This window comes from Sapajus apella, unplaced genomic scaffold (genome assembly GCF_009761245.1).
Source record: "Sapajus apella isolate SASKATOON/1434 unplaced genomic scaffold, GSC_monkey_1.0 scaffold953, whole genome shotgun sequence".
NCBI classification, from domain to species: Eukaryota; Metazoa; Chordata; class Mammalia; order Primates; family Cebidae; genus Sapajus; species Sapajus apella.
Window position 1 is genome coordinate 1 of NW_022437879.1, and position 22825 is coordinate 22825.

General features: G+C 42.9%; 2 protein-coding genes across 2 annotated transcripts; both read left to right on the forward strand.

The window, feature by feature from the left end:
- Positions 1-5: 5 nt before the first annotated feature.
- On the forward strand, positions 6-3437 carry LOC116546480 (sialic acid-binding Ig-like lectin 14; the record flags this gene model as incomplete). Its single annotated transcript, XM_032272723.1, is given in 6 exon segments — positions 6-426; positions 677-730; positions 2444-2701; positions 2811-2884; positions 2886-2947; positions 3071-3437. Coding segments are annotated over 6 exon segments (912 nt in total), but the record flags the coding sequence as incomplete, so codon positions are not given.
- Positions 3438-22122: 18685 nt separating this feature from the next.
- On the forward strand, positions 22123-22804 carry LOC116546479 (sialic acid-binding Ig-like lectin 14). The gene is made up of 2 exons (XM_032272722.1): positions 22123-22271; positions 22352-22804. Exons 1-2 carry the CDS (start codon positions 22235-22237, stop codon positions 22753-22755), a joined length of 441 nt encoding a protein of 146 aa, XP_032128613.1. The 5' UTR covers positions 22123-22234; the 3' UTR covers positions 22756-22804.
- The last annotated feature ends 21 nt before the right edge of the window (positions 22805-22825 follow it).

The window sequence follows — 22825 nt, forward strand, 5'->3', positions numbered from 1 at the left end:
CCCCGAATGAGAACAGGGACGGGACTTGGGCAGGGGCGGTTGGAGGAGGTGCAGGACTTGGGGCAGCTCGGGGCCTGAGGCCTGGCCACTGTCAGGGTCACACTGTGCGTCCCCACACCCTGGGGCCCAGGCATCTCCCTGTCCCCTCCTCAGCTCTGACAGAGAAACCCGACATCCACTTTCTGGAGCCTCTGGAGTCCGGCCGCCCCACAAGGCTGAACTGCAGCCTTCCAGGATCCTGTGAAGCGGGACGACCTCTCACATTCTCCTGGACGGGTGATGCCCTCAGTCCCCTGCACCCCGAGACCAACCCGGTGCTCACCTTCACTCCAAGGCCCAAGGACCATGGCACCAACCTCACCTGTCAGGTGAAACTCCGAGGAGCTGAGGTGACCACGGAGAGAACTGTCCAGCTCAATGTCTCCTGTGAGTGGTGGCGGGGACACAGCTGGGTCCTCAAGGGCATTGGGAGTGAGGGGTGTGTGTGTGTGTGTGTGTGCGCGCATATGTGTGTGTAGAAGAGAAAGAGAAGGATAACCTGGGAACGCTGGTGTGTGGGCAGGAAGGACAGCCGTTCCCACCTGGTGGGTTTCTGCGGCCCCTCCTTGGGTACCTCCCAGGCCCACGCCCGTCCCACTCCTCACCTCTGAAGCTGGGGCTGTATCTTTCTACCCAGATGCTCCACAGAACCTTGCCATCCGCATCTTTTTCAGAAATGGCACAGGCACAGGTAGGAAAGACCCTCTTCCCTCTGGGGCTGTGATGGGAGCCTTCTGTAAGCTCAGGGTTCAGCACTGGGAGAGGAGACCCTCCCTCACCCCTCTGCCCCAAGCCCCCCAATCCCAGTCACCAAGATCTTGCATGAACAGACCTAGTATTGCTTTTGGCTTCTCCCTTTTCTCCGCTCTCCTTTTCAAATATGTTTTTTTCATTGTGATAAAATACACTTGGCACATTATTTGTCATCTTAGCCATTTTAAAGAGTACAGTTCAGCAGTGTTAAGTCTGTTCACATTGTTGCAAACCAAACTGCAGAGCTCCCTTTATCTTGCAAAAGTGAAACTGCACCCCTTAAACAGCAACTTTCCACTTCCCCCTCCCGCCACCAGGCACCCACCATTCTACTTTCTGTCTCCATGAGTTGGAGTACTGAGGACACACTGTTTCCTTTTCTTCAGTTACTGCCTGCCCTCAAGTCCTCTGATGCACGCCCTGCTTGGTCTCTATCTGATCATCCTTTGTGGGAGCCTTCAACGTTCTCACCTCCCCAAGCTCTGCCCCGGAGCCCTGTTCTCCCTTCACATTCCTGCGTGATCCAATCTCTCCTTGACGCTGTCCTGATGCCTCCCGCGACTTTACATCCAGCCCTTTCTCTGAGGCACAGATCTGCACATTTAGCCACCTCCCGAGGACACCTCTCAGCTACTCCTTCCCTCTAGATCCGCGGGCTGTTCTGGACTGTGCTCTAGACAGCGTGCTTTCCCACCAGCTGCTCCGTGAGTCGGCAAGTCTTGAGACCTTCACTCCACCCATCATCACTTCCTTCCTCTTCCCCTTGGTTCCAGGCCCAGCTCGAGTCTCCTGCTCAGCCTGGCCCATTGCCCCAGCCTCTTCCCATCCCGCTTCCCTCCAGTCGGGGACCTACTTGGCTCCAGCAAGAAAAATCCTGCTGGATTTTTCTAGGTCCAGCTCTCACTCTGTTTCCCCTATTCACAGCCCCCTACTGCTTTCCAGGATAAAGCCTGAGGCCCTCAACCTGGCACCCAAGGCTCCAAAAGATCTGAGCCTGCTTCCTCTACCGCCCTTATCGTGTCCTGGGAGCTCCGGGTCCTCCCTGCCAGGTTGCAGAGATAGGAGCCTCTTCCTGGTCTGCCAGGCTGTCTCAGTTCTCAGCACATCTGCACCTGAGCTGCCCATCCGCTTCTCCTTAACGTGAGAACGCCTCATCTCTCTTTTCTCCGTTCAGTACCCTTCTTTCTGATAGCCTGACCTGATCACCAAGTCCTCACCTCTTCGCCGATGACTAGTCCATTCGCAGCACTCACCACATGGTCTTGTTTTTGTTTTTTTGTTTTTTTTTTTTAACGGAGTTTTGCTCTCGTTGCCCAGACTGGAGTGCAACCGTGCGATCTCGGCTCACTGCAACCTCTGCCTCCCGGGTTCAAGCAATTCTGCTGCCTCAGCCTCTTGAGCAGCTGGGATGACAGGCATGCACCAGCACGCCCAGCTAATTTTGTGTTTTTAGTAGAGACGGGGTTTCTCCATGTTGGTCAGGCTGGTCTCAAACTCCCGACCTCAGGCGATCTGCCCGCCTCGGCCTCCCAAAGTGCTGGGATTACAGGTGAGAGCCAGGGAGTCCAGCCGGCCTTGTCTTTCTTCTTGCAGCTCAGTGGGAGGAGTCAGGGAGAATTGGAGCTGAGCGGGCCTTGAATCTCTTTCCCAGCCCTGCAGATCCTGAGCACTGGCATGTCACTGCCCATCCTGGAAGGCCACTCCCTGTTCCTCGTCTGCACAGTTGACAGCAACCCCCGTGCCTCGCTGAGCTGGTTCCGGGAGGGTAAAGCCCTGAATCCCTCCCAGACCTCAGTATCTGGGACCCTGGAGCTACCTGACATAGGGGCTGGAGATGGAGGGGAATTCACCTGTCGGGCTCAGCACCCGCTGGGCTCCCAGCACCTGTCCTTCATCCTTTCTGTGCAGAGTGAGTTGCAGGGCAGGTGCTGAGGGTGGAGAGCCTGGTCAGATATTCAGGTCGGTGGGAGGGACTGAGACCTGGAAACAGCTTCTTACCTTCTTCTCCTTTCTCCCAGGAAGCCCCCGTTCCTGCATGTGTGTACCTGAGAAACAGGACGGCTCCTGGCCCCTCGTCCTCACCCTGATCCGGGGGGGCTCTCATGGGGGCTGGCTTCCTCCTCACCTACGGCCTCACCTGGATCTACTACAGCAGGTAAGCAGGCCCGCTTCTCTCCAGGAAGCTCCTGAGTGCCGGGTGCGGCTGAGCTGTCCTGCCCCACCTGGAATCAGAACTGGAGTGGCCGGCGCTGATCTGAGGCCTGTGTTGGCTCTGCAGGTGTGGAGGTCCCCAGGAGAGCAGGGCGGAGAGGCCTGACTGAGCCCCTCCTGCTCAAGACAGAAGCGAGGTGTGAACACCCAGCCCTGCAGGACAGATGCAGGACATCACCGTCAGCTTCCTTCTGGAAGCTCGCATCCCACTGACTATCCCTGTTTTCCTGCCTGCCCCATACCCCGTCTACTTATCCCCCTCTGCCTGTGAGTCCTGCCCCGCCACACCTGCATCCCCACCTGCACCCCATCCCCTCCCCACCCACCCTTCTCTTCCCTCTCCATCCCCAGTTCTGTGAAGGGAATGAACTTTCAGTCTTATACCCCCATTACCCAAAAGTTACGTTTTGTTTTTTGGTTTTGGTTTTTCTTTTTTGAGACAGGCTGTGTTGCTCTGCTGCTCAGGCTGGAGTGCAGTGGTGCAATCTCCATTCACTGCAACCTCCACCTCCTAGGTGCAAGCAATTCTCCTGCCTCAGCCTCCCTGGTAGCTGGAATTACAGGTGCCCACCACCGCACCTGGCGAATTTTTTTTTTTTTTTTGTATTTTAGTAGAGATGGAGTTTCACCATGTTGGCCAGGCTGGTCTTGAACTCCTGACCTCAAGCGATCCACCGCCTTGGCCTCCCAAAGTGCTGGAATTACAGACATGAGCCACGGTGCCCGACCACCAAAAGTTACCTTCTTAACCCTTGAGTTTCTGGTCTCCTCACATACCCTGTCCATGTAGGCACGGACACACAGCAATCGGTTTCCACTTGAAACCCTACCTTATTGTGATTGTTATATAATACAGTTATTATAAGATAAGTAAAACTTTTATGAAACAATACAACGTAATTGATTTTACTCTTTAATGCCTCTGTAGAGAAAAAATGTCTTAATCTGGTTTTTTTTGTCAGATGTGTTTCATCAAAGGCTGTCATGTTTATTCATTTTTTCAGGATGCATAATTTAAATAGAAGAAAACATGCAAATCTAAACAGTACAACTAGGCCAGGCGTGGTAGCCCACACTGGTAATTCCAGCTACTTGGGAGGCCGAGGGGGGAGAATCCCTCGATCCCAGGAGGTCCAGGCTGCAGTGAGCTATGGTTGCGCCACTGCACTCCAGCCTGAGCCACAGAGCGAGACCCTCTCTCTTAAAATATACAAGCCAATAAAGAGTACCACTAGATTAACTTTTACATATGTGCACCCTCTTGCTTCCACCACCCAGCCTCAGCATGTCGATTCTTCCCAGCCTCCCCACAAATGGGTCTCTGTGCCCTTTCCAGTACAAAGCCTCCATTGTGGGTCCCACCATTCTCTCTTCTGTCTGTATAGATTTGTATTGTCAGGTTCTGTGCATCATATAACTGGAATCAAACATTAGGTATGCTTTAGGGTCTGGCTTTATTTCTTCAATATGGTTTTCCTGGTTTATCCATGCTGTTACATGTATCAGTAGCTCATTTTTAGTTTTGGTATTGTTTTTGCTTTTAATATCGTCCAGTCAGCTTTCTCTATCCACCGGTTCTGCAGCTGCAGATTCAACCAACTACAGATGGAAAATACAACACTATTTTTGGGATGTGCAGGATCTGCAACTGCAGAGGATCCATTTTTTTGTATCTGCAGCTTCTGCAAGGCCGGCTTCAAGACCTGAGCATCCTCTCTTGAGGTCAGGAGTTCAAGACCAGCCTGGCCAACATGGTGAAACCCTGTCTCTACTAAAAACAAACAAAAAATAGCAGGGTGTGGTGGTGCAGGCCTGTAATCCCAGCTACCTGGGAGGCTGAGGCAGGAGAGTCAGTTGAACCCAGGAGGTGGAGGTTGCAGTCAGGCGAGATCGCACCACTGCCCTCCAGCCTGGGAAACAAAGCAAGACTCCATCTCAGAAAACAACAGCAACAACAAACAAAAAACAGACCTGAATATCCAGTTTCCCACAGACATCAAGGGGTGACTAAATTCTATGTGTGAATATATCTCCTGTTGCTTTTTCAATTTTAATTATTGCAATCTGTTTGAGGTGATATCTTCTTATATTTTTGTATTTTAATTTGCATTTCCCTAATAAGTTATGATGTTGAGCACCTTTTCCTATGTTTATTGGCAATTTGAATATCTTTTGTGCAATGCTTGTTCTGATCCCTGCTCATTTAAAAATAAAAAATGGGCTTTTTCTTAATATATATATATTTTTTGGTTCTTTGTTCGGGATATGAGTTCCTTAAATTGTGCTGCTTTTCCTACTTGTCACTCTTTTTTTTTTTTTTTTAAATAAGTGTATTTAATTTTTAGGAAATCCCATTTGTCCATCTTTCATGGATATATAGTGCTTTTGCTGTCTGAATTGTGAAACCTTTGCATGTACCAATATCTTAAAGATCTAATCAAATATTTTTCCCATTGATTTAATTTTAAAATTACATTGTAAAATTTATTTTTTGTACATTTCCATGAGATTTAATGCATACATATATTTGTTTAACCACTATCACCCCCACAACTATCAAAATACAAAATGGGCCAAGTGGGACAGGTTACGCCTGTGATCCCAGCACTCTGGGAGGCTGAGGCAGGCAGATCACTTGAGGTCAGGAGTTTGAGACTAGCCTGGCCAACATGGTGAAACCCCATCTCTACTAAAAATACAAAAAGTTAGCCAGGCGTGGTGGCTCAGGCCTGTAATCCCAGCTAGTCAGGAGGCTGAGGCAGGAGACTTGCTTGAACCTGGGAGGCGGAGGTTGCAGTGAGCCGAGATCGTGCCACTGCACTCCAGCCTGGGCAGTGGAGTAAAACTCCGTCTCAGAAACAAAAAAAAAAAAAAAAGAAAGAAAAAGAGAAAAAAACAAAATGATTTAATCATCCCCAATATTTCCTGTGCTATTCATTGACAATCACACTGTCTAGCCAGTCTTCATTTCTGGCAACCACCGATCTGTCCTGCATAACTATAATTTTGTCTTTTTGAGAACAGAGTCGTAGAGTGGAACCGTTTGAGACTTGCTTATTTGCACCCCGTGTAATGCTTTTGAGAGTGATTATAATTCCTTTTTACTGAGAATAGTATTTTATTTATGTATAAGTTCTCTATCCATCCAGCCGCTGAAAGACATTTGGGATGTTTCCAGATTTTGGTGATCATGAATAACACTGCCACAGACACTCATGTACCAGTTTTGATATGAACATATGTTTTCATTTCTCTTGCATAGATTCCTAAAAGGAGGATCGCCAGGCCGTAGGGTAAGTCTATATTTAATTTCATAGGACGCTCTGAAACTGTTTTTCAAAGAGGTCATACTGTTTTGCATCACCACCCACAATGTATGAGGGTTCTAGCGGCTCTGTGGCATCACGTACAGTTGATATTGTCACCATTCCAGCCATACTAATAGGCGTGTCATGTTATCCCCTTGTGGTTTTAATTCACATTTTCGTAACAGTGGTCAGCATCTTTCTTTTGAGATGGAGTCTCATTCTGTCACCACACTGGAGTGCAATGGTGGAAACTTGGCTCACTGCAACCTCTGCATCTCGGGTTCAAGCGATCCCCCTGCCTCAGCCTCCCAAGTACCTGGGACTACAGGTGAGTAGCACCATGCCCAGCAAGTTTTTTGTACTTTAGCAGTTTCACCATGAAACCAATGGGGTTTCATCTTGTTGGCCAACATGGTCTCAATCTCTTGACCTTGTGATCCGCCCACCTCAGCCTCCCAAAGTGCTGGGATTACAGGTGTAAGCCACCGCTCCTGGCTCATCAGCATCTTTCTGTGTGCTACTCTGTCATCCATAGATTGTCTTTGGTTAAGTGACTATTCAAATCTTTTGCTCAGTTTTTTTTCCACAATTTACAAGGACATTTATTACCTCTGTGTCACACAAAAACTTAACAATTGTAGTTATTACTAATAACATATACTGAGGCATATCAGAATTATAGGAATCTTGTACGATTTTGTAACATATACTAATAACGTACTTATGTGAATATAAACACCGTTTTACATTTGACAGTGTTTCCTGCATGATTTTTAACACATTAAATAAGCCAAATATGTCTTTTTGGACTTTAGGGGACCTAATATCTAAAACATTAATTAGGTCAGGAAGGCATACTTTATACTTTTATCTTGGAAAGTTTGTCAAATATCAAAGGTTTAAAACACTGGATGTTACAAAATAGAATCCTAGGTCATCGTAAGTCATTCATTCATTTAGCCAAAATGATAACTCAATAATTTTAAAAGGATAAAACCTTTACTTTGATAGAGGGGACTTAGTTTTCCAAGCAACAAGACCCAATGAAAAAGGCATGAGGCCAGCTGAGTCTGTCTCTCTCTCTCCTCCCCTTTTCCCTGCCATTTACCCAAAGGGACACACGAAAACCTTTCATTATCTTTTAGTATCACATAAAAATCTTTTTCAAAAGAGAAAACCAAATCTCATGTTTGTATTAGGGATCTTTAATATAAAAGCTAGCTTTTTAAAGTACAATTTTATAAATCTACCTAGTTTTAATTAGTTTGACCATAAGGTAAGGTTTTTATAAACTTTTTAAAAGATTGCTTTACAATTTTCCATGAAATAGCAGATAAATTCTCTGAGAAAATCCTGTTATTTGGACACAGGGGCCCAGATTCTGGTCCTGCATTATTTTGCTCACTTTTTAATTGTTTTTGTTTGTTTTCTAATCATTGTGTTCTGAAAGTATTTATATGTTCTGGATGCACGTTCCATATCGATATGATTTAGATATATTTTCTCTCAGTCTGTAACTTGTCTTTTCATTATTTTACAGTGCATTTCATAGAGGATTTTTAAAATGTTTGTGAAGTCATTTATATTTCTTTTTGTAGATTGTGTTTTTTCTGTTACGTCTAACAACGCTTTGTCCAACCCCTGGTCACAAAGATTTTCTTCCACGTTTTCTTCTAAAGTTTTACCTTTTTATGTTTTACATTTAGATCTATGATCCATTTTAAGTTAATTTTTATATGAACTATGAGGTTTAGGTTGAGGTTTATTTAGGCATAGGAATGTCCAATTATTTGAGCATCATTTGTTAAAAAGATTATTTTTTTCTCCATTGAATTGCTTTTGCACCTTCATCTAACATCGATTGGCAATATTTATGAAGGTCTATTGCTGAACTCTGTGGTCTGTTCATTGATCTATGTGTCTAGTCCTTTGCAAATACCACACTGTTTTGATTATAGTAGCTTTACAGTAAGCTTAGAATTGGACGGTATGATCCCTCCAACTTTCTTTTTCTTTGCAAAATTGCTTTAACTATTCTAATTCTTTTTCCTGTGTATATGAAATTTAGAATCCACTTGTGTATATTTACAAAAAGACATGCTGGGATATTGGTTGGAATGACATTAAATCTATAAATCGATTTGGGTAGAAGTGGTATCTATAAAATGTTGAGTCTTCCAATACATGAATGTGTCTCTGCATTTAGTCAGGTCTTCTTGATTTCTGTAGTCTCTGTTCAGTGTATTTTTTTAGCGCATAGATTCTCTACATACTTTGTTTATGGATTCTTTAATACTCTGTACTCTACATACTTTGGTTATCTGTCTATCTGGTTATCCACACAAAGTTGTATATATCTCTAATTACCTGTAGGTATAATTATGCATTTGTATGTATGCATGCATTTCATTTCATTTTTGATCTATTGTATATATTATGTTTTAAAATTTAAATTTTAATCATATTTTGCTAATATATAGAAATAATTGATTGATGTTTTGTACATTGGTCATGTATCCTCTCACTTTGCTCAACTCAGTTACTAGTTCTAGGAAAATTTCTTGCAGTTTTCTGTGTTGTCTATATATAGGAATTATTTTATTTCTTCTCTAGCAATCTGTATTTTCCTTGCCTTATTGCACTGGTTGGGACATCCAATATGATGTTGAGTAAGAGCAGTGAAAGTAGACATTCTTGTCTTGTTACAGATCTTTCCAGGGGCTGGTGAGAAATGAACATGCAGTTTTCTACCATTAAATAAGATGTTAGCTGTAGATTCTCTTTAGCTACCCATCCACAAATTGAAGAAGTTCCCCTCCATTCTTAATCTTATAAGAGTGTTTCCTTTATCATGAATGGATATGGAATTTTGTCAAATGCTTTTCTATGTGAGTTGATATGATCTTGTAATTTTCGTCTTTCAACTCTTAGTATGGTTAATTACATTAACAGATTCAAAACAGACTTACAAACCCAGGATAAACCCCAACTTGGTGGCAGTGTATCCCTCTTTTTAGATATTGCTGCATTCTATTGATTAATTTTTAGAATATTTTGGTATCTGTGTTTATAAGAGAAATTGGTTGGTAGGTGGGGTTTTTGGAGTATTTTTGTCTAGTTTTGGCATCAGGATGATGCTGGTTTCAAAAAATGAGTTGGAAAGTGTTTCCTCCACTTTGATTTTTCAGAAGAGATTATGTAGAATTGGTGTTATTTCTTCTATAAATGTTTCGTAGTTTTCCTGAGTGAAAGCATCTGGGTATGGAGGTTTATTTTTTCAGAAGGGTTGAAGCTATGAATTCAAATTATTTAATAGCTATAAAACTTGTCACATGATTTATTTCAACTTAAATTTTGGCAGTTTGTGGTTTTTTTCTGGAATTGGTCCATTTTATCTAAGTGGTGTTAAATTTATGTGCATAGAGGCACTTATAGTAGTCCCTTATTACCTTTTCAATACCTGTGGGGTGTGTAGTGATATGATATTGATGATTTGTATCTTTTTACCTTTTTTTAACCTTGTAAATCTTATTATCAAGTTAACTGATTTTTAAAAATACCAATATTTGCATTGCATTCATTTATTTTTTAAATTACATAACAGAAATTTACTTTCTTACATACAGTTCTTTTTGTTTGTTTGTTTGTTTTGTTTTGTTTTTGAGACATAGTCTCACTGTTTCACCCAGGCTGGAGTGCAGTGTTGCCAGCTCGGCTCACTTCAACCTCCACCTCCTGAGTTCAGGCAATTATTGAGCCTCACCCTTCCAGAGGGTTGGGATTACAGGCGTGAGTCGTCCCCCCAGGCTGCATTTTCTCACAGTTCTGAGGCTGAAAGTCCAACAAGACCAAGGTGTTGGCAGGGTTGGCTTCTTCTGAGATCTCTCCTTGGCTTGCAGATAGCTGCTTCCTCCCTGTGTCTTCACATGGTCTTCCCGCTCTTTTCCATTCATTGCTTCAAAAGTGACTTTCTGTTTTTAATTTTATTGATTTCCACTTTAACTTTATTACGTTTTCCTTCTGTTTGCTTAGGGTTTGTTTTGTTTTTCATTTTCTATGATGTAGAATCTTAACTATTGAATTGAGACCTTTCTTTTTCTTAATTCCTGATTTCTAAGCATTGAATGCTACACACTGAATTACCCTTAACCCAGAACCAGTTCCTTCCTCTCCCACAGACAGCCTATTTGCCAAGGGGATCAGACATCAGGTCTGATGAGCAGCTTGCACATTCCTCATTGCACATGAATATCTTTAGTTTGTTAGATGGTGTTGGGAACAATTTATGTCTTTCAGTGTTACACGCTTTACCGGCACTGGACAACTTCAGATATCTAAAAGTTTTCCAATTTGGAGAGTGTGTGATAGTATTTGGCTAATGGTTTGAACTTAAGTTTACCCACTTGCTGATGAGATTGAGTACTTCTTCATCCATTTTGCTGGAGCTGGATATTACTTTTTTGAGGGATTGCTTTAAGTCTTTGGTTCCCTTCATGTCTCTACCAAATTTAGGATGTTTTGGACATTTTTATTCAAATATTTTTGTCTGTTCCGTTCTATCTTTCCTTTTTCTTCAGGCCTCCAATTACAAATAGTTAAACTTACTTATACTGTCTCACAGGTCCCACGATCTCTGTTCCCTATTATTTTAAATATTTTCTCTCTGTTTTTTCAGGCTGAATAATTTTCATTATCTGTCTTCACATTAACAGAATCTTTCTTCAGTTATCCGTTTCTTGCTATTAAGCTCAACCTGTTAACTTTAAAATTTTAGATGCTGTATTGCAGTTTTCAAGATTTTTATTTGTCTTTTTAAAATAAATACGTTCTATAGCATGGCTCGGATTTCCTATGTCTTTATTCGTTGTGATTACAGCAGCTGCTCGAAAGTGCTGGTCTGTTGTTTCCATCACCCCGGTCATCTCAGCACTGGCCCCTGCGTATCTGCCTTTCACTTTTGCCCTTTACTGTGTGTTATTACCTTCAGGTAGGTCCTATTTTCCTGTGTTTTCACATGTTGAGTAGCTTTGGATTGTATTCTAAATGTTCTTAAGGTTATGTTGTGGAGACTCTGCAACAAGTTATATTATTTTAGAGTATTTTTTTTTAAGCAGACAAACAATTTGGTTCAAGTAAAATTGCAGACTATTCCTTGCCTGTGATGGATGACGGCCCAAGTCTCATAGCAACTCTGTCATCTCTACCTGCAACACTTGTGGTATGACCTACACATACGTGGTTCTGAGGTCAGAGACATGGAAAGCATTTATACTCAGAAGCTAGAGTTCCATTTCCCTAGCTCTCTCCTTTCCTGAATTTCCACCTCATGTTCCAGTGTTCCTAGTTGCCCTGGGCTTCAGCCCTTGTTCTCAGTCCAGAAAGATGGAAGGAGTTCTATTAGAGTTTTAGTGGCCCGTTTCTGCACTGTAGCACTGGCCTACCATTGGAATAAAGCTATTTATTTCTTGTTGGTCCCTTTCCCCAAACTTTGACTCCATCCAAGATCTATTTTCTTTTATCCCATTTCCCAAGTAGGTTTTTTTCCCCATTCAAAGCTTACAACTTGTAAGGATTGCTTTTTGTTAGTTTTGTTTTGTTGTGGGGGGTTCACTCTGCTAGGAGCTTACTCCTTCATAATAAAAGCACTACTCTTCTTTCATTTTGAAGGATAATTTTCCAACATTTAGAATTCTAGCTTTGCATTTTTTTAAAAAACCTTTTGGAGATGTCATTCCACTTGGCGGGGGCGATGAGTTTCTCATGATAATTCAGTCATCGCTTTCTTTGTGTGTTTCCACCTAAGGCAATATCTGTTTATGTCTTGCTGCTTTTATAATTTCTTCATTCTTTTTAACGAATTTAACTTTTGTATACTTCAGGTATTTTTCTTTTAATTTCCCTAAGTGCATGTAGCAAAGAGCGTGCTATATTTACTTCTTTTCTATATGCTTTAACTCTTGATGTACTCTATTTAAGCTGTAATAGAAATATTTTCCTAAAATTTATATGTTGAAATTTTAAACCTCGAGGTGATGGTATTAAGAGGTGGCCCTTTTGGGAAGTGATTAATCCATAATGGTGCCATCTTCGTGAATGGGATTAGTGTCCTCATAAAAGAAATAGAAGGAAGTGTGTTTTGCTCTTCTGCCATGTGAGGATACCGCAAAAATATACTATCTGGGAAGGAGAGAATTCTCTGCAGACGCTGAATCCACTGGCACCTTGACCTTGGACTTCCCAGCCTTCAGAATTTATGAGAAGTAAGTTTCTGTTGTTTATAAATTTCCCAGTCTGAGATATTTTGTTATAGTGGCCCAAATGGACTAAAACAATTTATCTTTTCCATCCTATGTTTTCCCCCTCTTTATTGTTTGGGTAATTCTTGTTGGAAGAGATAGCTTGGACCACCACAATAGAAAATGTGGCAAAGTAAAAGAGGCAGTTCCTGCTCATCCCCAGTTCATCACTGTCATAAGGAGAGTGCTAGATCTTCCAATTTTGAAAGGTAAGTTCAGTAAGTTTGTATTATTTTAATACTCCTCAATATCAAAATATTGAAAACTAATTTATAATTTCCAACACATAAATATTTATACAATTTTATACACAGTAATAATTACAGGAATGCAAATCAAAACCATTATGAGATACCACTTCGTACACATTAGAATGACCACTATTAAAAAACAAAACTAAACCAGTTAATAACAAATATTGGTGAAGATTTAGAGAAAATGCAACACTTGTGCATTTGCTGGTGGGATGTAAAATGGTGCAATCTCTATGGAAGATGGTATGAAAATTCCTCAAAAAATGAAACGTATAATTACCATATAGTTCAGCAATTCCACAACTCTACTTCTGAGTAGATACAACAAAGAATTGAAAGCAGGGAGTCTGATATTTATACACCCATGTTCACGCAGTATTATTTACAATAGCCAAAACATGGAAGCAACCTAAATGTCTATTAGTGGATAAATGAATAAACAAAATGTAGTATGCATCAAATAAAATCTTGTTCAGCTTTAAGAATGAAGTTCTAACCAATGCTTTAACGTGGATGACTTTGAAGATATTACGGTAGGTGAAATAAACCAGATAGAAAAGGACAAATGTCATACGAGCGTACTTATATGAGATACCCAGAGTAGGCAAATTCACAGATACACATTGCCCCTGGCAAGTGTCATTCTACTTTCTGTATCTATGAATTTGACTACTCTGGGTACCTCATATAAGTATGCTCATATGACATTTTATGGTATAAACCAGTAGTTCCCAAATATTGCATCCTGTTCAGATTTTAATATCCCCAGAAAGTAACTGGATCTTCCCTGCTTAATAATCACAGAGAACCCAAAGCTGCCGACTTACTACAATATATGGGAGAGTTTTTGAGGGTGGTGGGTGATTGACATATGCAAGCTGGTATCCCTTCCCCAAACATGAGAACAAAGACTTCTTTCCTGCCTTCCCCAGCACTTCGTACAAGTATATTTTGGGTAGCACTCTTCATTCAAGGTTTGGGAGCAGCAGAAAGGAATAGCCCTTCAGGATAAGAAGTAGGTTAAATTGGATGCTAGACGTCACGTTGCAAAAATTCACCCTTCATCCCCACCACAGAAACTCTTTCACTGGATTTTCTCTCCTATCACCACGTTGTTGAGTCTAAGAGGTCATCCCCCAAATCCTTATGTCATTGCCACTCAATCTGTAACATTTAAAAACACTTTCCCTTGTAAATCTGTTTTAGTTCTTTGTAAATTCTAGATATCAGCTCTTTGTCAGAAGGGTAAACTACAAAAATTTTTTTCCCATTCTGTTGGTTGCCGATTCACTCTAATGACTGTTTCTTTTGCCGTGCGGAAGCTGTGGACTTTGATTAGGTCCCATTGTCTATTTTGGCTTTTGTTGTCAATGCTTTTGGTGTTTTGGTCACGAAGTCCTTGCCTACGCCTATGTCCTGAATGGTTTTGCCTAGATTTTCTTCTAGGGTTTTTATGGTGTTAGGTCTTATGTTTAAGTCTTTAATCCGTCTGGAGTTAATTTTAGTGTAAGGTGTCAGGAAGGGGTCCAGTTTCTGCTTTCCGCACATGGCTAACCAGTTTTCCCAACACCATTTATTAAACAGGGAATCCTTTCCCCATTGCTTGTTTTTGTCTGGTTTGTCAAAGATCAGATGGTTGTAGATATGTTGTGTTGCCTCTGAGACCCCTGTTCTGTTCCATTGGTCTATATCTCTGTTTTGGTACCAGTATCATGCTGTTTTGATTGCTGTAGCCTTGTAGTATAGTTCGAAGTCCGGTAGTGTGATGCCTCCCGCTTTGTTCTTTTTGCTTAGAATTGACTTGGCTATGCGGGCTCTCTTTTGGTTCCATATGAAGTTTAAGGTGTTTTTTTCCAGTTCTGTGAAGAAGGTCATTGGTAGCTTGATGGGGATAGCATTGAATCTGTAAATTACCTTGGGCAGTATGGTCATTTTAACGATATTGATTCTTCCTAACCATGAACATGGAATGTTTCTCCATCTGTTTGTGTCCTCTCTTATTTCGTTGAGCAGTGGCTTGTAGTTCTCCTTGAAGAGGTCCTTTATGTTCCGTGGGCAAAGGATATGAGCAGATACTTTACAAAAGAAGACATACATGAGGCCAACAAACATATGAAAAAATGCTCATCATCACTGGTCGTCAGAGAAATGCAAATCAAAACTACATTGAGATACCATCTCACGCCAGAGAGAATGGCGATCATTAGAAAATTCTAGAGACCACAGATGCTGGAGAGGATGTGGACAAATAGGAACACTTTTACACTGTTGGTGGGAGTGTAAATTAGTTCAACCATTGTGGAAGACAGTGTGGCGATTCCTCAAGGACCTAGACATAGAAATTCCATTTGACCCAGCAATCCATTACTGGGTATATATCCAAAGGATTATAAATCGTTCTACTATAAGGACACGTGCACACGAATGTTCATTGCAGCACTGTTTTCAATAGCAAAGACCTGGAACCAACCCAAATGCCCATCCATGATAGACTGGACAGGCAAAATGTGGCACATATACACCATGGAATATTATGCAGCCATCAAAAATGATGAGTTTGTGTCCTTTGTAGGGACATGGATGAACCTGGAAACCATCGTTCTCAGCAAACTGACAGAAGAGCAGGAGATCAAACACCGCATGTTCTCACTCATAGGCGGGTGTTGAACAATGAGAACACATGAACATGGTGGGGGAGCACTACACACTGGGGTCTGTTGGGGGGAAATAGGGGAGGGATGGTGGGGGGTGGGGAGCTGGGGAGAGAGAGCAAGGGGAGAGAAGCCAAATGTAGGTGATGGGGAGGAAGGCAGCATATCACACTGCCACGTGTGTACCTATGCAATAACCTTGCATGTTCTTCACATGTACCCCAAAACCTAAAATGCAATAAAATAAATAAATGAAATTTTAAAAAATCACTATCACCATAAAAAAAATAACAATAATAAAATAAAGACAGAAAAATAAAAATGCTTTCCATGTCTTCCACAAGGGGGAGCCTTAATGTTCATGTTTCTTTTTTTAATCCAGCATCATTTTAGCTTCCTCTTCACCTCATCCTGCAAAACTTGATACATCCGAAATTACCCCTAGTAATTTTATGTTGTTTGAATTTCACCTGAGTAAAAAATATTATCACTATTTTGATTTGAAAACAAAGTAATGATAAAACAAACTATATACTCTCTCTTCTCTCAAAGCAAATTCCGTAGCCCTTCTTGAATGTGAAAATGGTTGTTTCTTTCCCCAAATTCTTTTTTTTCTTCTTTCCCCCAATTCTCTATTTTGTGTTACTTTACTTTTATTAGGATGGGCATTGCGTCCCTGAGGTGGCCCAGCCTGGCATCTTCCTCGCCCTTGGGGCCCAGCTTTCCTGCAAGAGGTTGTGGGGAAAGTTCCTTTTTTGACCTTCTGTCTATATCTTGTGGCTTCTGTTTGCAATTTCCTCTCCCCTCACCCCATCTGTTTTAGCTTTTAATAGCACAGAGGATGGGGGTTTGGAGAATGAAGCTGTCCCTGGGCCAGCTCTGGGATCTCCAGCTTGGGAGGTGCCTCTAATGTGGAGTGGGACAAATGCCAGAAAGGACCGGGTGGGCTTGGGGTTGGCACCACAGGTATCTCTGTCTCTCACCCAAGGAAACAGGTGACCTAATGCTCTGTGCATTCTCCTCACCTGGGATCCTGGAATGTTAAAAGTCACTGTGGCCAGGCACATGGTAACTGTGCTCTAGTGATCATAAAGGAGAGGGTGAGAGTAAAAAGTATAATTCCCAAGATCAATGCCACCTCCTCAGTTGCCCCCAGGACAATAACTCTTCCCTGAGTACTGGGGGATTCCAGATGGGAGTCCATGGGAGATGTGTCTTAAGAGGATGTGGCATAACATATACCTCTTACCTGAAGAGTCACTGTGAGAGTGACGGGGGTTCAAATTCTCCAAGAGTGAGCGACTTTGGAGACCAGGGTGGGAACACACATGCAGTTAGGATGAAATCCGCTATTACTCACTGCTTGGAAGGGAACTTGGAGCCAAATGGAGAGGAACCACCCATTCCCATCTCTCAAAAAGGGGCTGCCTTCTCCTCTCCGGGACCTGAGACCCATGACTGCTACCTCGCTCTTTGTCTCAGTGGTCACCTTTACTTCTGGGCTTCAGGTGCTCTGCAGGTGCCCTTCAGCTTTCCCCTTTTGAAGCCAGAGAAACATGGAGAGAACCAGCCTCCTTAGCATGGCTTGTGGGAGCTGGGGTAGGATGTCAAGGTCCTGGGGAGACAAGACCTTTGAGAAGTAGTGCTCAGGTTCTGGACCAGGGGCCAAGGTTTCAATCTTTCTCGTTATAAAAAGTGTTACTTATGTTTTGCTCAGAAATCCCTTCCTTCCTCAAGTTCGTGGTGGTTTCCTGCTGTATTATCTTCCAACAGCTCTATGGTTTTCTCTGTCATATTTAGGTCTTCAAGCTACCTGTACCTGGTTTTGATGCATGAGCTGGGGGTGAAATTTCTTTGCAAACTTACTGCAAACTTGATTGCATTAAGTTTTCCCATATACGTTTTTGAAAAGTTGGCCAGACACAGTGGCTCAGCATTTTTGGGAGGCTGAGGTGAGAGGATTGCTCGAGCCCAGAGTTTGAGACCAGCCTGGGCAACATAGTAAGACCCTGTCTCTACAAAAAATTTAAAAATTAGCCAAGCATGATGGTGCATCCCTGTAGTCTCAGCTATTCGGGAGGCTGAGATGGGAGGATCACCCGAGCCCAGAGAAATAGAGGCTGTGGTGAGCCCTGATCACACGATTGTACTCCATCCAGGGTGACAGAGACACTGACACACAAAAAAATTTAAATAAACGAAAACAAAAATAAAAAGAAATATTTATCGTTTGCCACTTCCTCTATCACGCATAATGTTTTCTGCTGTTGAGGTCTATTTCTAGGTGCTCAATTTTTTTTTTTTTTTTTAACTTGGTCAGTGCATAATGGTCATTTTTTTTTTCTTTTTTTTTTTTTGAGAGTCTGGTCTCACTCAGTCACCCTGGATGGAGTGCAGTGGCGAAATCTTGGCTCACTGCAATCTCCACCTCCTGGGCTCAAATGTATCTCCCACCTCAGTCTCCTAAGTAGCCGAGACTACAAGCACGAGCCACCTTGCCCAGCTAATTCTTGTGTTTTTTGTACAGATAGGGTTTCACCATGTTGCCCAGGCTGGTCTTGAATTTCTGGGCTCAAGTAATCCTCCTGCCTTGGTCTCCCAAAGTGCTGATATTCAGGTGTAAACCACTGAAATGGGTGTAGTTTTTCAACATTTTTAAAAATTGGAGACAGTCTCGCTCTGTCACCCTAGATGAAATGCAGTGGCACAATCTCAGCTCACTGCAACCTCCACCTCCTGGGTTCAAGCAATTCTCGTGCCTCAGCCTCCCAAGCAGCTGGGATTGCAGGCACATGCCACCATGCCCAGCTAATTTTTGTTATTTTTTATTAGCAGAGACAGGGTTTCAGCATGTTGGTCAGGTTGGTCTTGAACTCCTGACCTTAAGTGATCCGCCTGCCTTGGCCTCCTAAAGTGCTGGGATTACAGACATGAGCCACGGTGCCCAGCCTGATATGGTCATATTTTCTATCATGTTATGATACATCTTGATATCTTACAGAGCTGTTCATTTTTCTTCATGGTTGCCTTGACCATACTCGAACATTTCTACTTCAGTATGAATTTTACAATAGAGTTATCAAGTTGCACAAAGATCACCCAGAGGATTGTATGACATGTTTCTCTGACACTGTAGATTGTTGGGTAAAACTGACATTTATACAATATTGTTCTCAAACTCATCAACATGTCCTCTTTTTTGATTAATTTACATCTTTAATGTCCTTCAGTGCAGATTTATAATTTCCCCCATAGAGATGACATGTATTTTTGTTAGCTACATATAGAAGAGTTAGGCATATTCAATATATTCAAAAATGTTATCATAATTATAGCATAATTTTTGATATTGATAAATTATATACTAATTTTGAAGCTATTGTCAATGGTGTATTTTACAAAATTCCATTTTTGTTTACTACTGTGATGTGGAAATACAACTGATTTTGTAATTTGATTAATCTATGGCAGTCTTGCAAATATTTTGTTAAGGCTTCAAATGTATCTGTATATACATTTGGATTATTCTATATATGCAATCATGTCATTGATGAAGACCTCTCTTAAAATTTCATTGTAATTGCTGTACCATTTACTTATTTTTATTGCCTTATTATGTTAGCACCTGAAGCTATTTCATTAGGTATGTGATGTTTGCTGAAGATACCCATTATCTTATTAGGGAAATTCTCTAAAGAGAATTTCTAGTTGGTTATGAATTATATCATAAAGGGATTTGAAATCACCCAATGCTCATTTATTCATCTCTTGAGATTTAATAAGTTAAGGGCTGATGTAAAAACAGAAGCCATATACAGATTTTAGCGGAGGGAATTTAATATAAAGATTTTAATATAAAGATAAAAAATGTTATGTTCCTACATAATCGAGTCTCTATCTTTAGATCCTACTAGCCGTACGATGTACTACTTTCACAGTTCAAATGAGAAATGAAATTCAGGGCCGGGCGTGGCGGCCCACGCCTGTAATCCCAGCCCTTTGGGAAGCCAAGGCGGGTGGATCACGAGGGCAAGACATCGAGACCATCCTGGCCAACATGGTGAAACCCCGTCCCCACTAAAAATTAGCTGGGCATGGTGCCACACGCCTGTAGTCCCAGCTACTCGGAAGGCTGAGGCAGGAGAATTGCTTGAACCCAGGAGGCGGAGGTTGCGGTGAGCTGAGATCCTGCCATTGCACTCCAGGCTGGGCGCCTGGTGAAGAAGTGAGACTCTATCTCAAAAAAAAAAAAAAAAGAAAAGAAATTCAAATTTTCAATTAAAAAAAAAGGAAAAAAGAAAAACTTATTCTGACCTCTGTTAACATGGACTATTCAGGATGACAGAGACAGGTATGAAGGCCAGGCACAGTGGCTCACACCTGTAATCCCAGCACTTTGGGAGGCAAGACAGGTGGGTCACTTGAGGTCAGGAGGTTGAGACCAGCCTAGCCAGCATGGTGAAACCCCCGACTCTGCTAAAAATAGAAAAATAAGCCTGGCATGGTGGCATGCGCCTGTAATCCCAGCTACTTAGGAGGCTGAGACAGGAGAACCGATTGTTGGGAAGGGAAGTTTGCAGTGAGTCAGAGTCACGCCACTGCACTCCAGCCTGGGCAACACAGTGAGACCTTGTCTCAAAAAAAAAAAAAAAAAAGAATTTTGTATTTTTTTTTTTTTTTGAGACGGAGTTTTGCTCTTGTTGCCCAGGCTGAAGTGCAATGGTACGATCTCGACTTACCTCAACCTCTGCTTCCTGAGTTCAAGTGATTCTCCTGCCTCAGCCTCTGGAGTAGCTGGGACTACAGGTGCCCACCACCATGCCTGGCTAATGTTTGTACTTTTAGTAGACATAGGGGTTTCACCATGTTGGTCAGGCTGGTCTCGAATTCTGATCTCAGGTGATCCCCCCCGCCTCAGCCTCCCAAAGTGCTGGGATTACAGGTGTGAGCCACTGCACCCAGCCAATATTGGAGAATAATTTTATGATATAATTTGTATAGATAGAATAGAAAGAGAAGTCGGTATTTCTTCTGGCATGATTGGTTGAAATTTGTTTTGGTCATTGATAGTTTAAGAAACTGTCTTTACTCTCACAACACGTTGGAAACAGATATTCGGTGTCATAAAGAAAAATTAGCAGTGAGACAAAGGATCTTTCAGCAACGCAATTTTTACTTCCTAGACTGCAGGAAGGGGACCGTCCTAGCCATCTTGCCACGAGAGTACAATCAACAAAGGAAAAGCAGACAAATTTATCCCTTACGCATTTGGGGTCGTCCTTACTGCTGTGTCTGATCTCCATTGATTGGAGACAGACTTCACAATCTAAACTAAAACCCAATTGAATAACAACTTAAAACTTTTCTAAACAGGTAAAAGCAACGGAGAGCTGGGACATGCCTGTGAGCACGTCCAGCACAGATATCTTGGTTAAAGTACAAGGACATAGAATGTACTATGTGCCTGTAAGCATGGCATGTCCAACAGCTACATAGGATGGGGCTTCACAAAGAGTTATTAGCACACTTATGATTTATTCTTTAACAAGAAAGGAAACTTAAAAGAGGAACTTTTTTACTTCCCACACACATTAATAGGAATGTCTAACTTTTTAAGATCATTGTTCATTTTTGGGAACTATTAGGAAATTTCTTTTATAAAAGAGCAGTAACAATGAAGGTTATTTCCACACATTGCTTGGGCCCCTCCTGGGGATCTGAAAAGTGGACCCTGCAAGGGAGGGCACTGAAGACTGAGCTTCATCAGCCTCGTGGTGGCAAATTTGCTTTGGAGCTCCTTAACAGGGCAAGGCTTTAGAAGGGGCTTGTGTCTCACTGCTGTCCCACAAGACCCTAAGGGCCATCAAGACCCAAATTGGACTGTGCCGTGTCCCAAAACTCCCCTTAACGTAAGAGTGCTTCGGCTCTCTCATGTTCTGACTCCCCACTAAATTTGGGTCCAAACAAATTTGTTTTTCCAGCACTTTTGAACTTTATTTTTTAAAGACAGGGTTTCACTCTGTTGCCCAGACTGGCATGATCATGGCTCAGAGCAGCCTCAAACTCCTGGGCTCAGGGAATCTTCCTATTTCAGTGCCCTGAGGAGCCGAGACTGTAGGTGTGCCACCACACTGACTAACAGTTTTTATTTTTGGTAGTGATGGGGTCTTGCTATGTTGCCCAGGCTGGTCTCAGACTCCTGGGCTCAAACAATCCTCCCACCTCAGCCTCCCAAAGTGCTGGGATTACAGGCATGAGCTACCATGCCTGGTCACTTTGAACATTTTAAAGCAAAGTAAAATTATACGTATCCAGACGGTTCATGGTTTTCAGCTGGAGGGTGGTTCTGACATCTCACCTCATCTCCAGGACACGCCCTCGTCTCTCTTTTCTTTCTGTATTCAGTCCCTTGGGGATCTCACTCTTGACTGAAACATCATTTGAGGGGTGATTACCTCCAGATCCCCACCTGGACAAGCCTCCCATCTCTTGGGGACCTCCGGATCTCCACCTGCAGTGTCCAGTGAGGGTGGGAGCAGGATGGCTTCCCAGCCCCCACGTCACCCTAACAGCACCCCAAGTTCCCCTTCCGGGCACGGCCACAGCTCTCACTCACCCACTGGCTTCCTGTCCGGGCTTCCTCAGCCCCATGCCACATTTGGGGCGTTTCCTTCCCTGACAGAGGGGCCTGGGACCCAGCTGGGGCCCTGGTGGAGGCAGACATGCTGCCCCTGCTGCTGCTGGCCCTGCTGTGGGGGGGTGAGTAAGCTGAGGGAGGAGGAACAGGCATGGGGTGGGAAGGCGGCTGGAGCTGCAGCTGAGCGTCTGTGTCCCCCCAGGGTCCCTGCAGCAGAAGGCAAGGTTTGAGCTGCGAGTGCAGAAGTCGGTGACGGTGCAGGAGGGGCTGTGCGTCCTGGTGAACTGCTCCTTCTCTTACCCGACGGGCTCCTGGCATTACTATTACTATGATCCACTCTACGTCTACTGGTTCCAGGATGGGGAGGACGTAAACCAAGGTGAGCCTGTGGCCACAAACAACCCAGACAGAACTACGAAGCAAGAGACCCGGGGCCGATTCCACCTCCTTGGGGACGTCCAGAAGAATGTCTGCTCCCTGAAAATAGAAGATGCCAGAATGGAGGACACGGGACGCTATTTCTTCCGCATGGAGAGAAGAAATTTAAAATATAACTACAAAGAGAATAAGCTGAACTTGGAGGTGACAGGTATGGAGGGACCCTAGAAGAGGACCCTGGGGCGTGGAGACCCCGAATGAGAACAGGGACGGGACTTGGGCAGGGGCGGTTGGAGGA